We start from the raw sequence: 18083 nt of genomic DNA, 5'->3' as shown, positions 1-18083 counted from the left end.
AGATCCTACATACTGAAAGGTATGGCCAAAAATTAAAAATAAATCAAAAAAAATGTTTTTGAAGATTGTTTTCAGTTTGGGGCACTTGCAAAGAGTACCATAGTGGATGTCCTTGCACATGATTCTTTTCCCATGAGCACTTGTGTTTCTGCAGGATGGTCTTAGAAGTGGAATGGGATGATGCAAGTATATTTTAATAGATGTTATCAAATTACCTTACAAGGCAGATTGCAAATGGGTCCATTTTTCCCCTCTCCTCCCAACTCTGAATGTTTTCATTCTTTTGTAAGTTTTGCCAATCTGATAAGTATTTTGGGGGGGTGAGGGGAGATGATATATTTTAATTAGATTGTCTTCATTAGTGAAATTGAGCATCTTTTCTGGATGTATCGACTATCTGTACTTTACTGTGAGTTGCTTGTCCATGGTATATATGCACATTTTCCTGTGGAGTGATTTGTGCTTTCCTTATTTACTTGTCCAGATGTTAGTTGCTCAGTCCTAGCCTACTGTCTGTGACCCCATGGGCTGTAGTCCTCCAGACTCCCCTGTCCTTGGGATTCTGCAGGCAAGAGTACTGCAGTGGGTTGCCATTACTTATAGGAGGTCTTTATAATATTATGAATATTATACCTTTGTCTACTGTGTGTTGCAAATCTTTTCTTCCAGGCTGTTGTTTCTCTTCTCGTTTTGTCTGTATTATCTTTCATCGCACAGAATTTCTCATCTGCTTACATAAGGGGCCCAGAACATGCTCTTGTCTTTTCCCCTAATAATTCAGAGTTGGCTTGACAAAAGTCTAGAGCTGGATGGGAATTGAAAGGATAATTCAAAGGTGTCCTCAAGGGTTTTCAGCTCACTGCTGTCTCCCTTGCGGCTATTGTTTTTTTGTGTGTGGGTTGTTGTTTGTTCCTTTTTATGCTCCGTAAGGATTCCCTGTCTTCAAATTCACCTGGTGGTAAATAACTTCATTCTTTCCAGGTGTCTCTTTTTATACTGTGCTATCCAATCACAGATTTCTGGTTCTCATCCTTTATCGTCTAAACCAAGGGTCTCCAACCTCTGGGATCCAAAGCGTGATCATCTGAGGTGGAGCTGATTGATGTCCCAGGTGGCATAATTGATGTCCCAGTGCTGAAGAATCTGCCTGCAAACACAGGAGATGCAGGTTCAATCTCTGGGTTGGGAAGATCCTTGGAGGAAGAAATGACAACCCACGCCAGTATTCTTGCCTGGGAAATCCCATGGACAGAGGAGCCTGGCGGGCCACAGTCCATGGGGTCACAAACAGTTGGACATAACTGAGCACGCATGCCACGCCGTCCTTCATGATATAGACCAGGGGTCCCTAACCTCTGGAATCTAATGCTTGATGACCTGGGGTGTAGCTGATGTAATACTAATGGACATAAAGTGCGTAATAAATGCAGTGGGCTTGAATCGTCCTGAAACCATCCCCACTGCCTTCCATGAAAAAATCGTCTTCCACAAAACTGATCCCCATTGCCAAAAAGATTGAGGACTACTGGTCTAGACCAATAGTAACTTGTCGGTACCATGGACAGAAGGAATGAAATAGACTGTGAGTGGGGCTGACAGCCTTTCCTGAGAGCGAAGTGCCCAGACTGTAGTGAATGACCTTTGAGATCTGTTAGGGCTGGTAGAGACCTTGTTCTGGTTTGCTGAGACTGATAAATATAAATTTGTTCATGGAGGAGGTGGCTTTTGTAGGCTTTTTTCTTACATGAGAAATACTTCTTCGGTGCCTCGGCCTTGACTGCATGGGACTCAGAACTGTGATGCTGTAAAGGAACTGTGCTAGACTTGTTAAGACACCTCCTTCCCCTGACACATCCCCAGAGACATCTTTCTCTGGCCAACGCTGGTCCCACCAGACACAGAGACACACCCGACTCTGATGAACCCTTGTCTATAAAGCCTTCAGGAGTATTCTGCCAACAACTTCCCAGCCAAGAGGTGTGTCACATGGTACTTCTTGTTATAGATACTTTACATCTGTTTGTCTCTGCTGCTTATGACAGGACCAGATCATATACATTGCTGTATTATTTAAGCTACTGAGCACAGGGCTTAGAACACAGAGGGGCCCCGGTGAGTGTTTGGTGACTGAGTTTCTCTTTCCTCTCCTGCTCATGCACCCTGCAGAACCTACCCAGAAGGAACCCAGGTTTACTAATACCACTATTTAACACTGTTCTTTAGTCATTGCTATGGAAAGACTTTGTGCAAGTTTATAATAAAACACTACGCTAAGGAAACAGAAGCAGCAAACAGGTTTTATTTTACAGCCTGCTTTGATGAACTGTTTTGTGTCTGCTTCAGTAACTGGTGGGAGGGATGTCCCTGGTGGTCCAGTGGTAGAAAATCCACCTTGCAAATCAGAGGACAAGGGTTTGATCCCTGGTCAGGGAACTAAGATCCCACATGCCTCAGAGCAGCTAAGCCCACACACAGCAAGTACTGAGCTATATGCTCTGGAGCCCACTTGCCACATCTAGAGAGGCTGTGCGTCACATCAAAAGATCCCACATGTGACTAAGACCTGATGCCCCCAAATAAATGAATGAATGAATGGATAAAATAACTGGAGGGGGGGAAATATGCCATTATTTATTAGTGATTAGTGATGCTTGTCTTGGATACAGAAAGGGGGTATCTCAGTTCACATGTTAGATCTGTGTCACGGCTAACCTATATGTTAAAAAATGAACACATAGAACATTCACAGAGGTGTTATGGGTTGGAATGAGCTCCCTACAGAATTCATGGGTTGAAGCCCAGGATTTCAGAATGTGACCTTATTTGGCAGTAGAGCCCTTGCAGATGTAATTAAGTTAAGATGAGATCATACTGATGTTGTGTGGGCCCCAATCCAGTACGACTTGTGTCCTTATAAAAGGGTAAACCAGCTACTACCTTTGTGCAAAGAAACCTATCTTTGAAAAGTGGAAATCAAAATTAAACTCTCATTACAGACTATTTTGTAATTAACAACTAAGGCCCCATTCCATATCAAGACTTCGTGGATGTGACCAAAACAGTGCTTATAGGAAAGCTGTGGTTTGAAGTGCTTTTCTTATTAAATGTGGGAAAACTAGGATTTGCCTTATGAATTAGGAATTTAACTTATGAAAATAGAGTTTATTTAACTTACAAACATAGAATAACAAAATAACATGAGCAAACCAAAAGGATAGAATTAATGAACAAATATAAATGAAAAAGATTAAATTAGAAAACAAAATTATTATCCTGTTGATAATAGTTATTCATCAAGACTGGTAAAAGAAAACCTATAGGGGGTGGGATGGGATGGAGAAGATGGGAATGAGGCTCAGGACGGAGGGGATATATGTGTACATATATGGCTGATGCATGCTGTTGTACAGCAGAAACTAACACAACATTGTAAAGTAATTATACTTCAACTGTAAATAAATCAGTTCTGTTCAGTTCAGTTGCTCACTCGTCTCTGACTCTTTGCACCCCATGGACTGAAGCACGCCAGGCCTCCCTGTCCATCACCAACTCCCAGAGTTTACTCAAACTCATCTGCATTGAGTCGGTGATGCCATCCAACCATCTCATCCTCTGTCATCCCCCCTTCTCCTCCTGCCTTCAATCTTTCCCAGCATCAGGGTCTTTTCAAATGAGTCAGCTCTTAGCATCAGGTGGCCAAAGTATTGGAGTTCCAGCTTCAGCATCAGTCTTTCCAATGAACACCCAAGACTGATCTCCTTTAGGATGGACTGGCTGGATCTCCTTGCAGTCCAAGGGACTCTCAAGAGTCTTCTCCAACACCACAGTTCAAAAGCATCAATTCTTCGACACTCAGCTTTCTTTATAGTCCAACTTTCACATCCATACATGACCACTGGAAAAACCATAGTTTTGACTATGGTCAAAGACGGACCTTTGTTGGCAAAGTAATGTCTCTGCTTTTTAATATGCTGTCTAGGTTGATCATAACTTTGCTTCCAAGGAGCAAGCGTCTTTTACATTTCATGGCTGCAGTCACCATCTGCAGTGATTTTGGAGCTCAAAAAAGTCATCTTTCATTGTTTCCCCATCTATTTGCCATGAAGTGATGGGACCAAATGCCATGATCTTAGTTTTCTGAATGTTGAGTTTTAAGCCAACTTTTTCACGCTCCTCTTTCACTTTCATCAAAAGGCTCTTTAGTTCTTTGCTTTCTGCCATAAGGGTGGTGTAATCTGCATATCTGAGGTTATTGCTATTTCTCCCGGCAATCTTGATTCTAGCTTATACTTCATCCAGTTCAGCATTTCTCATGATGTACTCTGCATATAAGTTAAATAAGCAGGGTGACCATATACAGCCTTGATGTACTCCTTTCCCGATTCTGAACTAGTCTGCTGTTCCTTGTTCAGCTATAACTGTTGCTTCTTGACCTGTATACAGATTTCCCAGGAGGCAGGGCAGGTGGTCTTGTATTCCCACTTCTTTAAGAATTTTCCATAGTTTGTTGTGGTCCACACAGTCAAAGACTTTGGCATAGTCAATAAAGCAAAAGTAGATGTTTTTCTTGAACTCTCTTGCTTTTTCAATGATCCAACGGATGTTGGCAATTTGATCTCTGGTTCCTCTGCCTTTTCTAAATCCAGCTTGAACATCTGGAAGTTCACGGTTCACATACCGTTGAAGCCTGGCTTGGAAAATTTTGAGCATTGCTTTGCTAGTGTGTGAGATGAGTAAATAAATAAAGACTGGTAAAAGAGAAAACTTCTAATAAGTCTAATCCTTATTTTTTAAAAAAAGAAAATAAATGCATGTTAATGGTAAAGAGATTTATCAAAGAAAGTTTAAAACCTTATAAACATAGTGTGCATAATTTAAATTTATACATGTTAAAATCTTTGGGAAGAAAGTTAATTTCTGGGAAAATTGAATCAAAGAAAGATCTTTTTTTTTTTTTTTTAATGAGAGGAAATCAAAACTAAGCAATAACTTGAAAAAGCTAGTTTTTCAAGAACAAAGAACAGCTCTCCCAATGGTGCCAGGCCTCAAGATTTTATGAGCAAATTATTTAAACACTTACAAAGCATAGGAAGACAGCAAGTGTTTGGCTTTATTTCTTAAAGTTCCCAAAACTTTAATACAAAACCTGACAGGGGCACTTCAAAAAGGAAAACAATGAACCCAATTTCATTTATGAACATACAGGTGCTAAATACAACATCAAATTATATATTTATTAATTACAAGACTACTTGAATGGTTTAATATTAAGAGATCTGTTAATATAATTAATTAATGCAGGGGAGTGAATTAATTTTATCATTAATGTTTTTAAATAAGTGTTTATAAATCAATAATAAAATATGTTTTCTTAGTGCAAACAATACAAATATCTGAAACCAACAATCAATATCTTACAGACTGGTGAAATATTAGAAGGGTTTTTATCAAAATGAAGAATATAAGAGGAATGTTCACTTCTACCTCTATTAATCAGCATTTGTGTTGGAATTTTTACTCCAGGAACTAAAATAAGAAAAGGAATAAAGCATAATTACTTGAAAGGGAAAAAAGAAAGAAAATTATAGAATTAACATTACTTGCAGATAATATGCGGAGAAGGCAATGGCACCCCACTCCAGTACTCTTGCCTGGAAACTCCCATGGACGGAGGAGCCTGGTGGGCTGCAGTCCATGGGGTCACTGAGGGTCAGACACGACTGAGCGACTTCACTTTCACTTTTCACTTTCATGCATTGGAGAAGGAAATGGCAACCCACTCCAGTGTTCTTGCCTGGAGAATCTCAGGGACGGGGGAGCCTGGTGGGCTGCTGTCTATGGGGTCACACAGAGTTGGACACGACTGAAGCGACTTAGCAGCAGCAGCAGCAGCAGCAAATATGATTACCTAAAATATAAAATCAAATCTACTGAAAATATTTGAGAGAATTGGATACAAAGCCATTTATAAAATACTAAAAAAATCAGTAACACATTGGAAAATAAAATGTGAAAAGAATACCCATCTATAAAAATAGCAACACTTTATATATAAAAAACTATAAAACACTGATGAAAGAAATCAAAGATGACACAATAGATGGAGAAATATATCATGTTCATGGATCGGAGGGAGAAGGCAATGGCACCTCACTCCAGTACTGTTGCCCGGAAAATCCCATGGATGGAGGAGCCTAGTAGGCTGCAGTCCATGGGGTCGCTAAGAGTCAGACACGACTGAGCGACTTCACTTTCACTTTCCACTTTCATGCATTGGAGAAGGAAATGGCAACCCACTCCAGTGTTCTTGCCTGGAGAATCCCAGGGACGGAGAAGCCTGGTAGGCTGCAGTCCATGGGGTCGCACAGAGTCGGACACGACTGAAGCGACTTAGCAGCAGCAGCAGCATGGATCAGAAGAAACAATATAGTGAAAATGAGTATACTACCCAAAGCAATCTATAGATTCAATGAAATCCCTATCAAGCTACCAACGGTATTTTTCACAGAACTAGAACAAATAATTTCACAATTTGTATGGAAATACAAAACACCTAGAGTAGCCAAAGCAATCTTGAGAAAGAAGAATGGAACTGGAGGAATCAACCTGCCTGACTTCTGACTATACTACAAAGAAACAGTCATCAAGACAGTATGGTACTGGCACAAAGACAGAAATATAGATCAATGGAACAAAATAGAAAGCCCAGATATAAATCCACACACCTATTGTCACCTATACAGTGGAGAAAAGAGAATCTCTTTAACAAGATGACACCACCCTTATGGCAGAACGTGAAGAAGACTTAAAGAGCCTTTTGATGAAAGTGAAAGAGGAGAGTGAAAAAGTTGGCTTAAAGCTCAACATTCAGAAAACTAAGATCATGGCATCCGGTCCCCTCACTTCATGGCAAATAAATGGGGAAACAGTAGAAACAATGGCTGACTTTATTTTTTTGGTCTCCAAAATCACTGCAGATGCTGACTGCAGCCATGAAATTAAAAGACGCTTACTACTTGGAAGCAAAGTTGTGACCAACCTAGACAGCATATTAAAAAGCAGAGACATTACTTTGCCAACAAAGATCCATCTAGTCAAAGTTATGGTTTTTCCAGTAGTCATGTATGGATGTGAGTTGGACTATAAAGAAAGCTGAGTGTCAAAGAATTGATGCTTTTGAACTGTGGTGTTGGAGAAGACTCTTGAGAGTCCCTTGGACTGCAAGGAGATCCAGCCAGTCCATCCTAAAGGAGATCAGTCTTGGGTGTTCATTGGAAAGACTGATGCTGAAGCTGGAACTCCAATACTTTGGCCACCTGATGCAAAGAGCTGACTCATTTGAAAAGACCCTGATGCTGGGAAAGATTGAGGGCAGGAGAAGAAGGGGCCAACAGAGGATGAGATAGTTGGGTAGCATCACCGACTTGATGGACATGAGTTTGAGTAAACTCTGGGAGTTGGTGATGGACAGGAAGGCCTGGTGTGCTGCAGTTCATGGGGTCATAAGGAGTCGGACATGACTGAGTGACTGAGCTGAACTGAACTGAATTTAAAAAGTGGTGCTGGGAAAACTGGTCAACCACTTGTCAAAGAATGAAACTAGAACACTTTCTAACACCATACACAAAAATAAACTCAAATGGATTAAAGATCTAAATGTAAGACCAGAAACCATAAAACTCCTAGAGGAAAACATAGGCAAAACACTCTCTGACATAAATCACAGCAGGATCCTCTATGACCCACCTCCCAGAGTAATGGAAATAAAAGCAAAAATAAACAAATGGGACCTAATTAAACTTAAAAGCTTTTGCACAACGAAGAAAACTGTAAGCAAGGTGAAAAGACAGCCTTCAGAATGGGAGAAAATGAAGGCAAACGAAGCAACTGACAGAATTATTATCAAAAATATACAAGCAACTCCTGCAGCTCAATTCCAGTAAAATAAATGACCCAATCAAAAAATGAGCCAAAGAACTAAGCAGACATTTCTCCAAAGAAGACATACAGATGGCTAACAAACACATGAAAAGATGCTCAACACCACTCATTATCAGAGAAATGCAAATCAAAACCACAATGAGGTACCATCTCATGCTGGTCAGGATGGCTGCTATCCAAAGTCTACAAACAATAAATGCTGGAGAGGGTGTGGAGAAAAGGGAACCCTCTTACACTGCTGGTGGGAATGCAAACTAGTACAGCCACTATGGAGAACAGTGTGGAGATTCCTTAAAAAACTGGAAATAGAACTGCCATATGACCCACCAATCCCACTGCCGGGCATACACACCGAGGAAAACAGAATTGAAAGAGACACGTGTACCCCAATGTTCATCCCAGCACTGTTTACAATAGCCAGGACATGGAAGCAACCTAGATGTCGATTGGCAAATGAATGAATAAGAAAGCTGTGGTACATATACACAATGGAGTATTACTCAGCTATTAAAAAGAATGCATTTGAGTCAGTTCTAATGAGATGGATGAAACTGGCCTATTATAGAGAGTGAAGTAAGTCAGAAAGAAAAACACCAATACAGTATATTAACACATATATATGGAATTTAGAAAGATGGTAATGATGACCCTATATGTGAGACAGCAAAAGAGACACAGAGATAAAGCACAGACTTTTGTACTCTGTGGGAGAAGGCTAGGGTGGGATGATTTGAGAGAACAGTATTGAAACATGTATATTACCATATGTGAAATAGATCGCCAGTCCAGGTTCAATGCATGAGACAGGGCTCTCAGGGCCGGTGCACTGGGACGACCCTGAGGGATGGGATTGGGAGGGAGGGGGGAGGGGTGTTCAGGATGGGGGACACATGTACACCCATGTGTGATTCATGTCAATTGGGCTCCAAAATCACTGCAGATGGTGATTGCAGCCATGAAATTAAAAGATGCTTACTTCTTGGAAGAAAAGTTATGACCAACCTACATAGCATATTGAAAAGCAGAGACATTGCATTGCCTACAAAGGTCCATCTACTCAAGGCTATGGTTTTTCCAGTGGTCATGTATGGATGTGAGAGTTGGACTATGAAGAAAGCTGAGCACCAAAGAATTGATGCTTTTGAACTATGGTGTTGGAGAAGACTCTTGAGAGTCCCTTGGACTGCAAGGAGATCCAACCAGTCCATTCTAAAGGAGATCAGCCCTGGGTGTTCTTTGGAAGGAATGATGCTAAAGCTGAAACTCCAGTACTTTGCCCACCTCATGTGAAGAGTTGACTCATTGGAAAAGACTCTGATGCTGGGAGGGATTGGGGGCAGGAGGAAAAGGGGACAACAGAGGATGAGATGGTTGGATGGCATCACTGACTCGATGGACATGAGTTTGAGTGAAATCCGGGAGTTGGTGATGGACAGGGAAGCCTGGCGTGCTGTGGTTCATGGGGTCACAAAGAGTCGGACACGACTGAGCGACTGAACTGAACTGATGGCAAAAACCACTACAATATTGTAATTAGCCTCCAATTAAAAAATTAATTAATTAAAAAAAATAGCAACACGTTAAAATGCATGTTAGTTGTATGATATCATGTATGAAACGAGTTGCCAGTCCAGGTTCGATGCACAATACTGGATGCTTGGGGCTGGTGCACTGGGACGACCCAGAGGGATGGTATGGGGAGGGAGGAAGGAGGAGGGTTCAGGATGGGCAACACATGTATACCTGTGGCGGATTCATTTTGATATTTGGCAAAACTAATACAATTATGTAAAGTTTAAAAATAAAATAAAATTAAAAAAAAATAAAATGCATGTTAGTAACCTTAACATGAAATGCAAAATGTTTCTTAAACTACAAAATAATATTGAGGGATATGAATGTAACTAATATGTGAATTATGTATGAATATAGCTAAGTGGAGAGTCATGTATTCTTTGATATAAAGGCTTAGTATTACAAAGATTTCAGTTTTTTCTAAACCAATCTGTATATTTAATATAATTTTAATAACTGTCCCAGTGGAATTTCTTTTAAAAGAAAGTTAGTTCTGAAATTTGTATAGTCCACTAAATATAAAAGTAGCTAGTAAAATTTTCATTAACAGTACTTGGGAGTAGTTGCTTTACTATATGTGAAAATATCTTTTAAAGCCTAACTAATTAAGATGTGATCAATGAACTTTCTAAATCCAATTATTGAACAAACATAAAAGACCTAAAACAGACCCAAGTATCTTTAGAAACGTGGTGTTTGATGAGGGAAGCATTTTCAACAGGAAAAAGTGGTGCACAGTGTGAGGACAACTGACTGATCATTTGCAAAACCATGAGATGCAGCACATCAAAAATTTCAGGTTTATTAAAGGTAAATGTGAAACTATGCTATATGAACACATGAGTGAATATTTTACATGATCTTGGGTAGAGGTTGTACTTTTCAAAGAATGACCCCCAAAGGCAAAAACCAGAGTAAAAACGGACAGTTTTGATGATCTATACTTTAATAATACTGTAGAAATAAATGAAGAAAACACTTTAAAGGAAAGAAAAACATAAAAAAATAACTTAAATGAGACCCACATATATTCTTAAAAAAAAAAAAAAAAACTATTTTGTATTGAGTATAGCCAGTTAACAGTGTTGTGATAGTTTCAGGTGGACGGCAGAGGGACTCAGCCACACATATACATGTATCCACTCTCCCCCAAACTTCCCTCCCATCCAGACTGCCACAGAACGCTGAGCAGAGTTCCCTGTGCTGTACACAGTAGTTCTTGTTGGTTATCCATTTTAAATATGGCAGTGTGCACATGTCCATTCCAAACTCCCTATCTCTTCCCCCTGCCCCAGCCACCATAAGCTCATTCTCTAAGTCTGTGAGAGACCCACCTATATTCTTAATACATCACAGAACTTTTTAAATAAATGAGGAAAAAACCCACAAACAGAACTTTTGTATGGCAAAATTGTGTGCAGGCTGTCCATAAAAGACCAAATGGAAAACAAATATATGTTCAAAGAAAAGCAAATATAACTAATAATAAAATACCATGTGTACTCTCTGAGATGGCAGTTTCATTCCAAGGATTTATACTAAAGAAATCATTGATATGCTCTAAGATTTTGTGTAGAAGGATGCATGGGATTGTATTTCTTGTGCATGTGAAAAACTGGGGGAAAATAAAATGCACTAGTATCAGAGAGATGGCGTTACAGAAATCACAGCACATCCATACAGAGGAAAGATGAAAACACATAAATGTTTCTCAATAAGCTGAAAAGTTTCCAAAGCAGGTTATAAAACAATATATAAGAAAAAAAAGATATTTTATTACACACATATACACACAGTAAAGGACATAAGGATTTTACTGTAATCAAGGTTAATTTTAATGTTTATCTTTTTATTTATCTATAGTTTTCTAGGGTCTTTCCTGAGATCCAGTGGTTTAGACTCTGTGCATCCACTGCAGGGGGACATGGGTTCTGTCCCTTGTCAGGAAATTAAGATGCTGCATGGTGTGGCCAAAATAAAAAATGGTATCATATAGTCTTCTAAATTTGCTTCAAAAAGACTGGCCAGAAATATACCAAGATATCATTTTTTTATATTCTTTTGGTAGGTGGCTTTTTACTCCCCTTATTTCTACCCCCCCTTTTTTTCAAAATATTGTTTATATACCAGCTGCATTGAAATATAATTCGTGTATCACAAAGTGTACAAATTAAAGTGTACCATTCAGTGGTTTGGAGTGTATTCACATAGTTTTACAACTGTATCATTGCAGTTAGTTTTAAAATATATTCGTTATCCCAGAAAGAAATTGCACACCTATTAGCAGTTAGCAGTTACTCCTGTTTCCCCCCAAATCCTAGACAACCACTAATCTACTTGTTTGATTTTATGGAATCGCCTGTTCTGGACATTTCACATAAATAGACTCATGTAATATGTGACTTTCTGTGATGGACTTCTTTCACTTAGCATGATATTGTCAAGATTTATCCATATTGTAACAGGTGTCAGTATTTTCTTTTTTATTGCCCAGTAATATACTAGTGTCTGGATCTGCCACATTTTGTTTATCCATTCATCCCTTAACAGATATCATGGTTGTTTCCACTCTGGGGCTGTTGTTGCTGTGAACATCTATGTACACATGGACATATGTTAGTGGACATACGTTTTCATTTCTCTCGGGTGCACACCTAGGAGTGGAATTTCTGGGGTATATGGTAGCTCAATGTTTAGCTCTTTGAGGAACTGCCAGATTGTTTTCCAAATCGACTGCACCATTTTACATTCCCACCAGCAGTATTTGACGGTGCATTTCTCCACATCTCCACCAGCACTTGTTATTGCATTTTTTAAAAATTGTAGCCCATCCTAATGGACATGAAGTATTCTCATTATGGTAGTGACTTGCATTTCCCTGATGACTAACGATGTTGAGTATCTTTCCATATGCTTACTAACCATTTGTATACTTCCTTTGGAGTAATGTTCACATCCTTTGCCCTTTTGTTAATTGGGGCTATATTTGTCTTTTTATTGATGAGTACTAACCGTCAAAACCATTTTAAAAGATCATCTATTACTTGAGAATATTACCCAAACGTTTGGAAAATAGAGAACATCCAGATATCTGGATGATAATCTGGAGATTACACATCATTTCCCTGTCAGAGGCTTTTGGTCAGAAAAGCATGTGAGAGCTTGATCCTGAATCCTTTCCGCCAGCTGGTGCCAGAGCCCACCCCTGCCTTCCTGTGGTCACCCACAGCCTCCTCCAGACCCTGGTAGTCTAAGCAGTGATGATCATAGCTTCCTTGGCACTGGGGTCCCTATGGCTGCTCGTGAGGCTGTGTCAGAGCCACCTATGCAAATATTCAGCCCCAGTGTTTTAGGTGCCAGCCCTTCATGGGAAAACTGAGCCCAGCATCCTGAGGAGAACCTTGAGACAGGCACAGAAATCAATTTCTTTAAGGAAGTTTGGGTTTACTGAAGAATTTTCTGGATATTTCACAAACACTTACTTGGCTTTCATTCACAACTAAAGATTGCCTGCCCACATTAAGACCAAAACTATTTATTTAATAAGTTGCAACTTTCACTTCATTTCTGCAAAGCCAAATTATGGTAACATAATTTTAGCTGGTGTATTAAAATGCATTCTTACAAAGGAGCCTATTTATACACTTCAGTTCAGTTACTCAGTCATGTCCAGCTCTTTGTGACCCCATGGACTGTAGCACTCCAGTCTTCCCTGTCCATCACCAACTCCCGAAGCTTGCTCAAACTCATGTCCATCTAATTGGTGATGCCATCCAACCATCTCATCCTCTGTCATCCCCTTCTCCTCCTGCCTTCAATCTTTCCCAGCATCAGAGTCTTTTCCAATGAGTCAGTTCTTCCCATCAGGTGGCCCAAGTATTGGAGCTTCAGCTTCAGCATCAGTCCTTCCAATGAATATTCAGGACTGATTTCCTTTAGGATTGACTGGTTTGATCTCCTTGCAGTCCAAGGGATTAAGAGTCTTCTCCAACACCACAGTTCAAAAGCATGAATTCTTTGGCACTCAGCTTTCTTTATAGTCCAACTATCACATCCCTACATGACTACTGGAAAAACCATAGCTTTGACTAGATGGACCTTTGTCAGCAAAGTAATGTCTCTAGTTTCTAGGTTGGTCTAGATGCTGTCTAGGTCGGTCATAGTTTTTCTTCCAAGGAGCAAGCGTCTTCTCATTTCATGGCTCTGGTCACCAACTGGAGTGATTTTGGAGCCCAAGAAAATAAAGTCTGTCACGTTTTCATAGTTTCCCCATCTATTTGCCATGAAGAGATGGGACTGGATGCCATGATATTTGATTTTTGAATGTTAAGTTTTAAGTCAGCTTTTTCACTTTCCTCTTTCACTTTTATCAAGAGGCTATTTAGTTCCTCTTCATTTTCTGCCATAAGGGTGGTGTCATCTGCATATCTGAGGTTATTGATATTTCTCCCAGAAATCTTGATTTCAGCTTGTCCAGCCCAGCATTTAGCATAATGTACTCTTTATACACGTTATAATATAATATATATTATACATATATATATATATATATATATATGATGTAGTTTTTATACACTTAAAGGACTTGTATCTTTGGCTTCCATTAAGTCTTCTCCTCTGCATGTCTAGGCTGATGCACCTTCTTTTTTTTTTAATTTTTAAAATAATTACATTTATTTATTTATCGACTGCACCACATAGCATGTGGGATCTTGGTTTCTTGGCCAGAGACTGAACGCAAGCTCCCTGCACTGGAAGGCAGAGTCTTAACTGGACCACTGGAGAATTCCTGATGCAGCTTCTAATCGAGACATTTTATTTTGATGATAAAACAGGGCTTCCCAGGTGGCACTAGTGGTAAAGAACCTGCCTGCTAATGCAAGAGATGTAAGAGATTTCTATCTCTGGATTGGGGAGATGCTCTGAAGGAGGGCATGACAACCCACTCCAGTATTCTTGCCTGGAGAATCCCATGGACAGAGGAGTCTGGTGGCCTACAGTTCATGGGGTCGCAAAGGGTTGGACACGACTGAAGCAACTTAGCACACACTCATGCATTTTGTTGATAAAACCACCACCATTTTATTATACTCAGATTCTGTGGGCTAGGGATGGAGACAGGGTGCAATATGGATGACCTGCCTCTGCTCCACAATGTCTGGGGCTCATTGTCTAGAAGCCAAAGAGCATCACTTCCACTTCTTTCATTGATCAAAGTAGTCTCAAGGAAATCTAACTTCCAGTCTTGATAGAAGGTACATAAAGAGCATTTGTGACTACTTTTAAAAATATACAAAAGCTCTCACTCAACACTGGTGGGGTGAAGAATGAATCAGCAAATGAACTGTGGTGTCTCTAGGCAGATAGTCTCAGGGATCAGCCAGTGACAGCCTCGCCCTGCAGAATTCCTCCTTCCACAGGGTAGAACAGAAAAACATGATTTTTTCATCCTGACTGGATTCAAGGGTTCTTCCCACCACTCACTGTCTCCTCTGCTTCCTGTTCTGGACTGTAGCATAGCACCCTCATCCTTAGTGTGGCAAAGGTGTATCTGAACCCACTGTTCTCTTTGTCCACAAATACACTGTGCTTGCATGCTCAGTCGCCTAATTCATGTCCAAATCTTTGCGACCCCGTGGACTGTGGCCCACCAGGCTCCTCTCTCCATGGGATTTCCCAAGCAAGAATACTGGAGTGGGTTGCCGTGCTCTCCTCAAGGGCATCTTCCCAACCCAGGGAATCGAACCTGTGTCTCTTGCATCTCCTGAACTGCCAGGTGGATTCTTTACCACTGAGCCACTGGGGAAGCCCACAAATATACCTGCTACCAGCAATTGAGGAGTAAAGTCAGGGAAGTGAAAAAGAAGCTGACATTTGGGTCTTGGGCTGAGGGAGGTTCCACACCGTCCTCGCATTCAAGCCTCACAGCATGCGATGGACTATATCATACCTTTTTGGACCTCAGTTTTAATGCAGGCTGAGATGGAGCTTTGCTCAGTGGTGAAGAATCCGCCTGCCAGTGCAGAAGATCCAAGAGATGCAGGTTTGATCGCTGGGTCAGGAAGATCCCCTGAAGAAAAAAATGGCAACCCACTCCATAATTTGAAGTGTCTGTATATACTTCTTACCAAACTTACCCTTATAACCAAGTGTTTTAGCCAAGTTTTGCAAATTTATACATGAATAATTTGTTTCATCTTCCTTCAGTTCTTCAGCATCTTCTGTAGATGCAGATGATAATGTGCATGAAATTATCAAAAGAGGGACTTCTCTGGTGGTTCAGTGGTTAAGACTTCACCTTCCAGTGCAGGAAATGCAGGTTTGATCCCTGGTCAGGGAGCTAAGATCCGACAGGCCACAATGAACAGTTCGAATGCCTCAACTAAAAAAGATCCTGCATGAAAGATCCTGTGTGCCTCAGGGCCAAAACATAAAATAGAAGCAATAGCGCAACAGATTCAATAAAGACTTTAAAATGGTCCACACCAAAATATATATATATATATTAGAAAAACAAATTATCAAAAGACGTCAGGCAGAGAGCTGAGCAGGAAATGAGCAAAGGACTGGTTAATTCATTGACTGACTTCCTAGACCCTGCAGGGTCCACAGTGGATCTACATTTTTGATCATGTAAGTAAAATCATGGACACCTGTACCTCTTTTCAAGTCTCCCTGGACATGTTGCTGACTCTGGCATCTTTCATTTCAGGAATGACTATACCTGAAGAAGATGCTGATGTGGGACAAGGCAGTAAATATTGCCTAGTGGCAATTGGACGACTCCAGGTAAGAAGGAAGTCACTGCCTTTTTAATCTCCAAGGAGGGCTTGCTATTGCAGCGAGCAAGAGTCTGTGGTCTGGATGACTTTTTCCATCTCCCGTGTCCTTAGCATTGTTGGGTTCTGTGTCTTACCTTATGGGAGAAGATGAGGCTGAATCTGGGAGAAGAATGGGGGAACTGTGACCCGCGAGCGGCAGAGTTCTCACTTCAATGAGGGTCTGTGTCGGCCCATCCTGATATGCACCAGTTATTGCAAAGTTGAGCTCTGCTCACATCACACCCGCTTTTGTTGTTGTTTTTTTTAATTGAAGTATAGTGAATTATGCTAAAGCTGAAACTCCAGTACTTTGGCCACCTCATTCGAAGAGTTGACTCATTGGAAAAGACTCTGATGCTGGGAGGGGTTGGGGGCAAGAGGAGAAGGGGACGACAGAGGATGAGATGGCTGGATGGCATCACTGACTCGATGGACATGAGTCTCAGTGAACTCCGGGAGTTGGTGATGGACAGGGAGACCTGGCATGCTGCGATTCATGGGGTCGCACAGAGTCGGACACGACTGAGCGACTGATCTGATCTGATCTGATAGTGAATTAACAATTTCATGTTTTTTTCTGCTATACAGCAAAGTGAATCAGCTCTATGTATAGAAATATCCCCTCTTCTTTAGGTTTCCTTCCCGTCACCACAGAGCACTGAGTAGACTTCCTTTTGCTGGACAGTAGGTTCTCATTCAGTTCAGTTCAGTTCAGTCGCTGAGTTGTGTCCTACTCTTTGTGACCCCATGAATTGCAGCACACCAGGCCTCCTTGTCCATCACCATCTCTTAGAGTTCACGCAAACTCACGTCCATCGAGTCGGTGATGCCATCCAGCCATCTCATCCTCTGTCGTCCCCTTCTCCTCCTGCCCCCAATCTCTCCCAGCATCAGAGTCTTTTCCAATGAGTCAACTCTTGGCATAAGGTGGCTATTTTATAAATAGTATTGGGCTTCCCAGGTGGTCGAGAACCCGCCTGCCAATGAGGGAGACACAAGAGATGTGGGTTTGATCCCTGGGTGGAGAAGATCTCCTGGAGGAGGGCATGGCAACCCACTCCAATATTCTTGCCTGGAGAATCCCATGGTCAGAGGATCCTGGTGGGCTATAGTCCATAGGGTCGTAAAGAGTCAGACACGACTGAAGCGATTTAGCACATCAGTAATATATATATGTCAATCCCAATTTCCCAATGCATTCCACCCTACTTGGTGTCCATAAGTTTGTTGTTTACTTCTGTCTCTGTTTCTGTTTTGCAAATAAGTTCATCTGTACCACTTTTCTGGATTCTACATATTTGTTTTTTTCAGTCGCTAAGTCGTGTCCAACTCTTTGTGACTTGCAGGGACTGCAGAGCACCAGGCTCCTCTGTCCTTCATTGTCTCTCAGAGTTTGTTCAAATTCATAGAGTTGCTGATGCTATCCAACCATCTTATCCTCTACTGCCCTCTTCTCCTCCTGCCCTCAGCCTTTCTCAGCATCAGGGTCTTTCCAATGAGTTGACTCTTTGCATCAGGTGGCCACAGTATTGGAGCTTCAGCTTCAGCATCAGTCTTTCCAATGGGTATTCAGGGTTGATTTCCTTTAGGATTGACTGGTTGGATCTCCTTGCTGTCCTAGAGATTCTCAAGAGTCTTCTCCAGCACCACAGTTCGAAAGCATCCACATATAAATGATATTGTATATATTTTTCTAATTCTTTTCCATTGTAGGTTATTACAAGATACAGAATATAGTTCCCTGTA

The 18083-nt window shown here is 40.9% G+C and overlaps 1 protein-coding gene across 4 annotated transcripts in view; it reads left to right on the top strand.

The window, feature by feature from the left end:
• ARNT2 (aryl hydrocarbon receptor nuclear translocator 2) overlaps window positions 1-18083 on the top strand; it is a 191059-nt gene that overhangs the window by 121016 nt on the left and 51960 nt on the right. For all 4 annotated transcript variants that reach the window (XM_025271546.3, XM_025271545.3, XM_045163834.1 and 1 more), the window contains exon 9: window positions 16229-16305. In XM_025271546.3, coding sequence (XP_025127331.3) covers window positions 16229-16305 — 77 coding nt within the window. The remainder of the gene's footprint in view (window positions 1-16228; window positions 16306-18083) is intronic.

The sequence above is a fragment of the Bubalus bubalis genome, chromosome 20 (genome assembly GCF_019923935.1).
Source record: "Bubalus bubalis isolate 160015118507 breed Murrah chromosome 20, NDDB_SH_1, whole genome shotgun sequence".
Taxonomy (NCBI): domain Eukaryota; kingdom Metazoa; phylum Chordata; class Mammalia; order Artiodactyla; family Bovidae; genus Bubalus; species Bubalus bubalis.
Note: the sequence above shows the minus strand (reverse complement) of the source record. Positions and strands in the feature narration are given on the sequence as shown.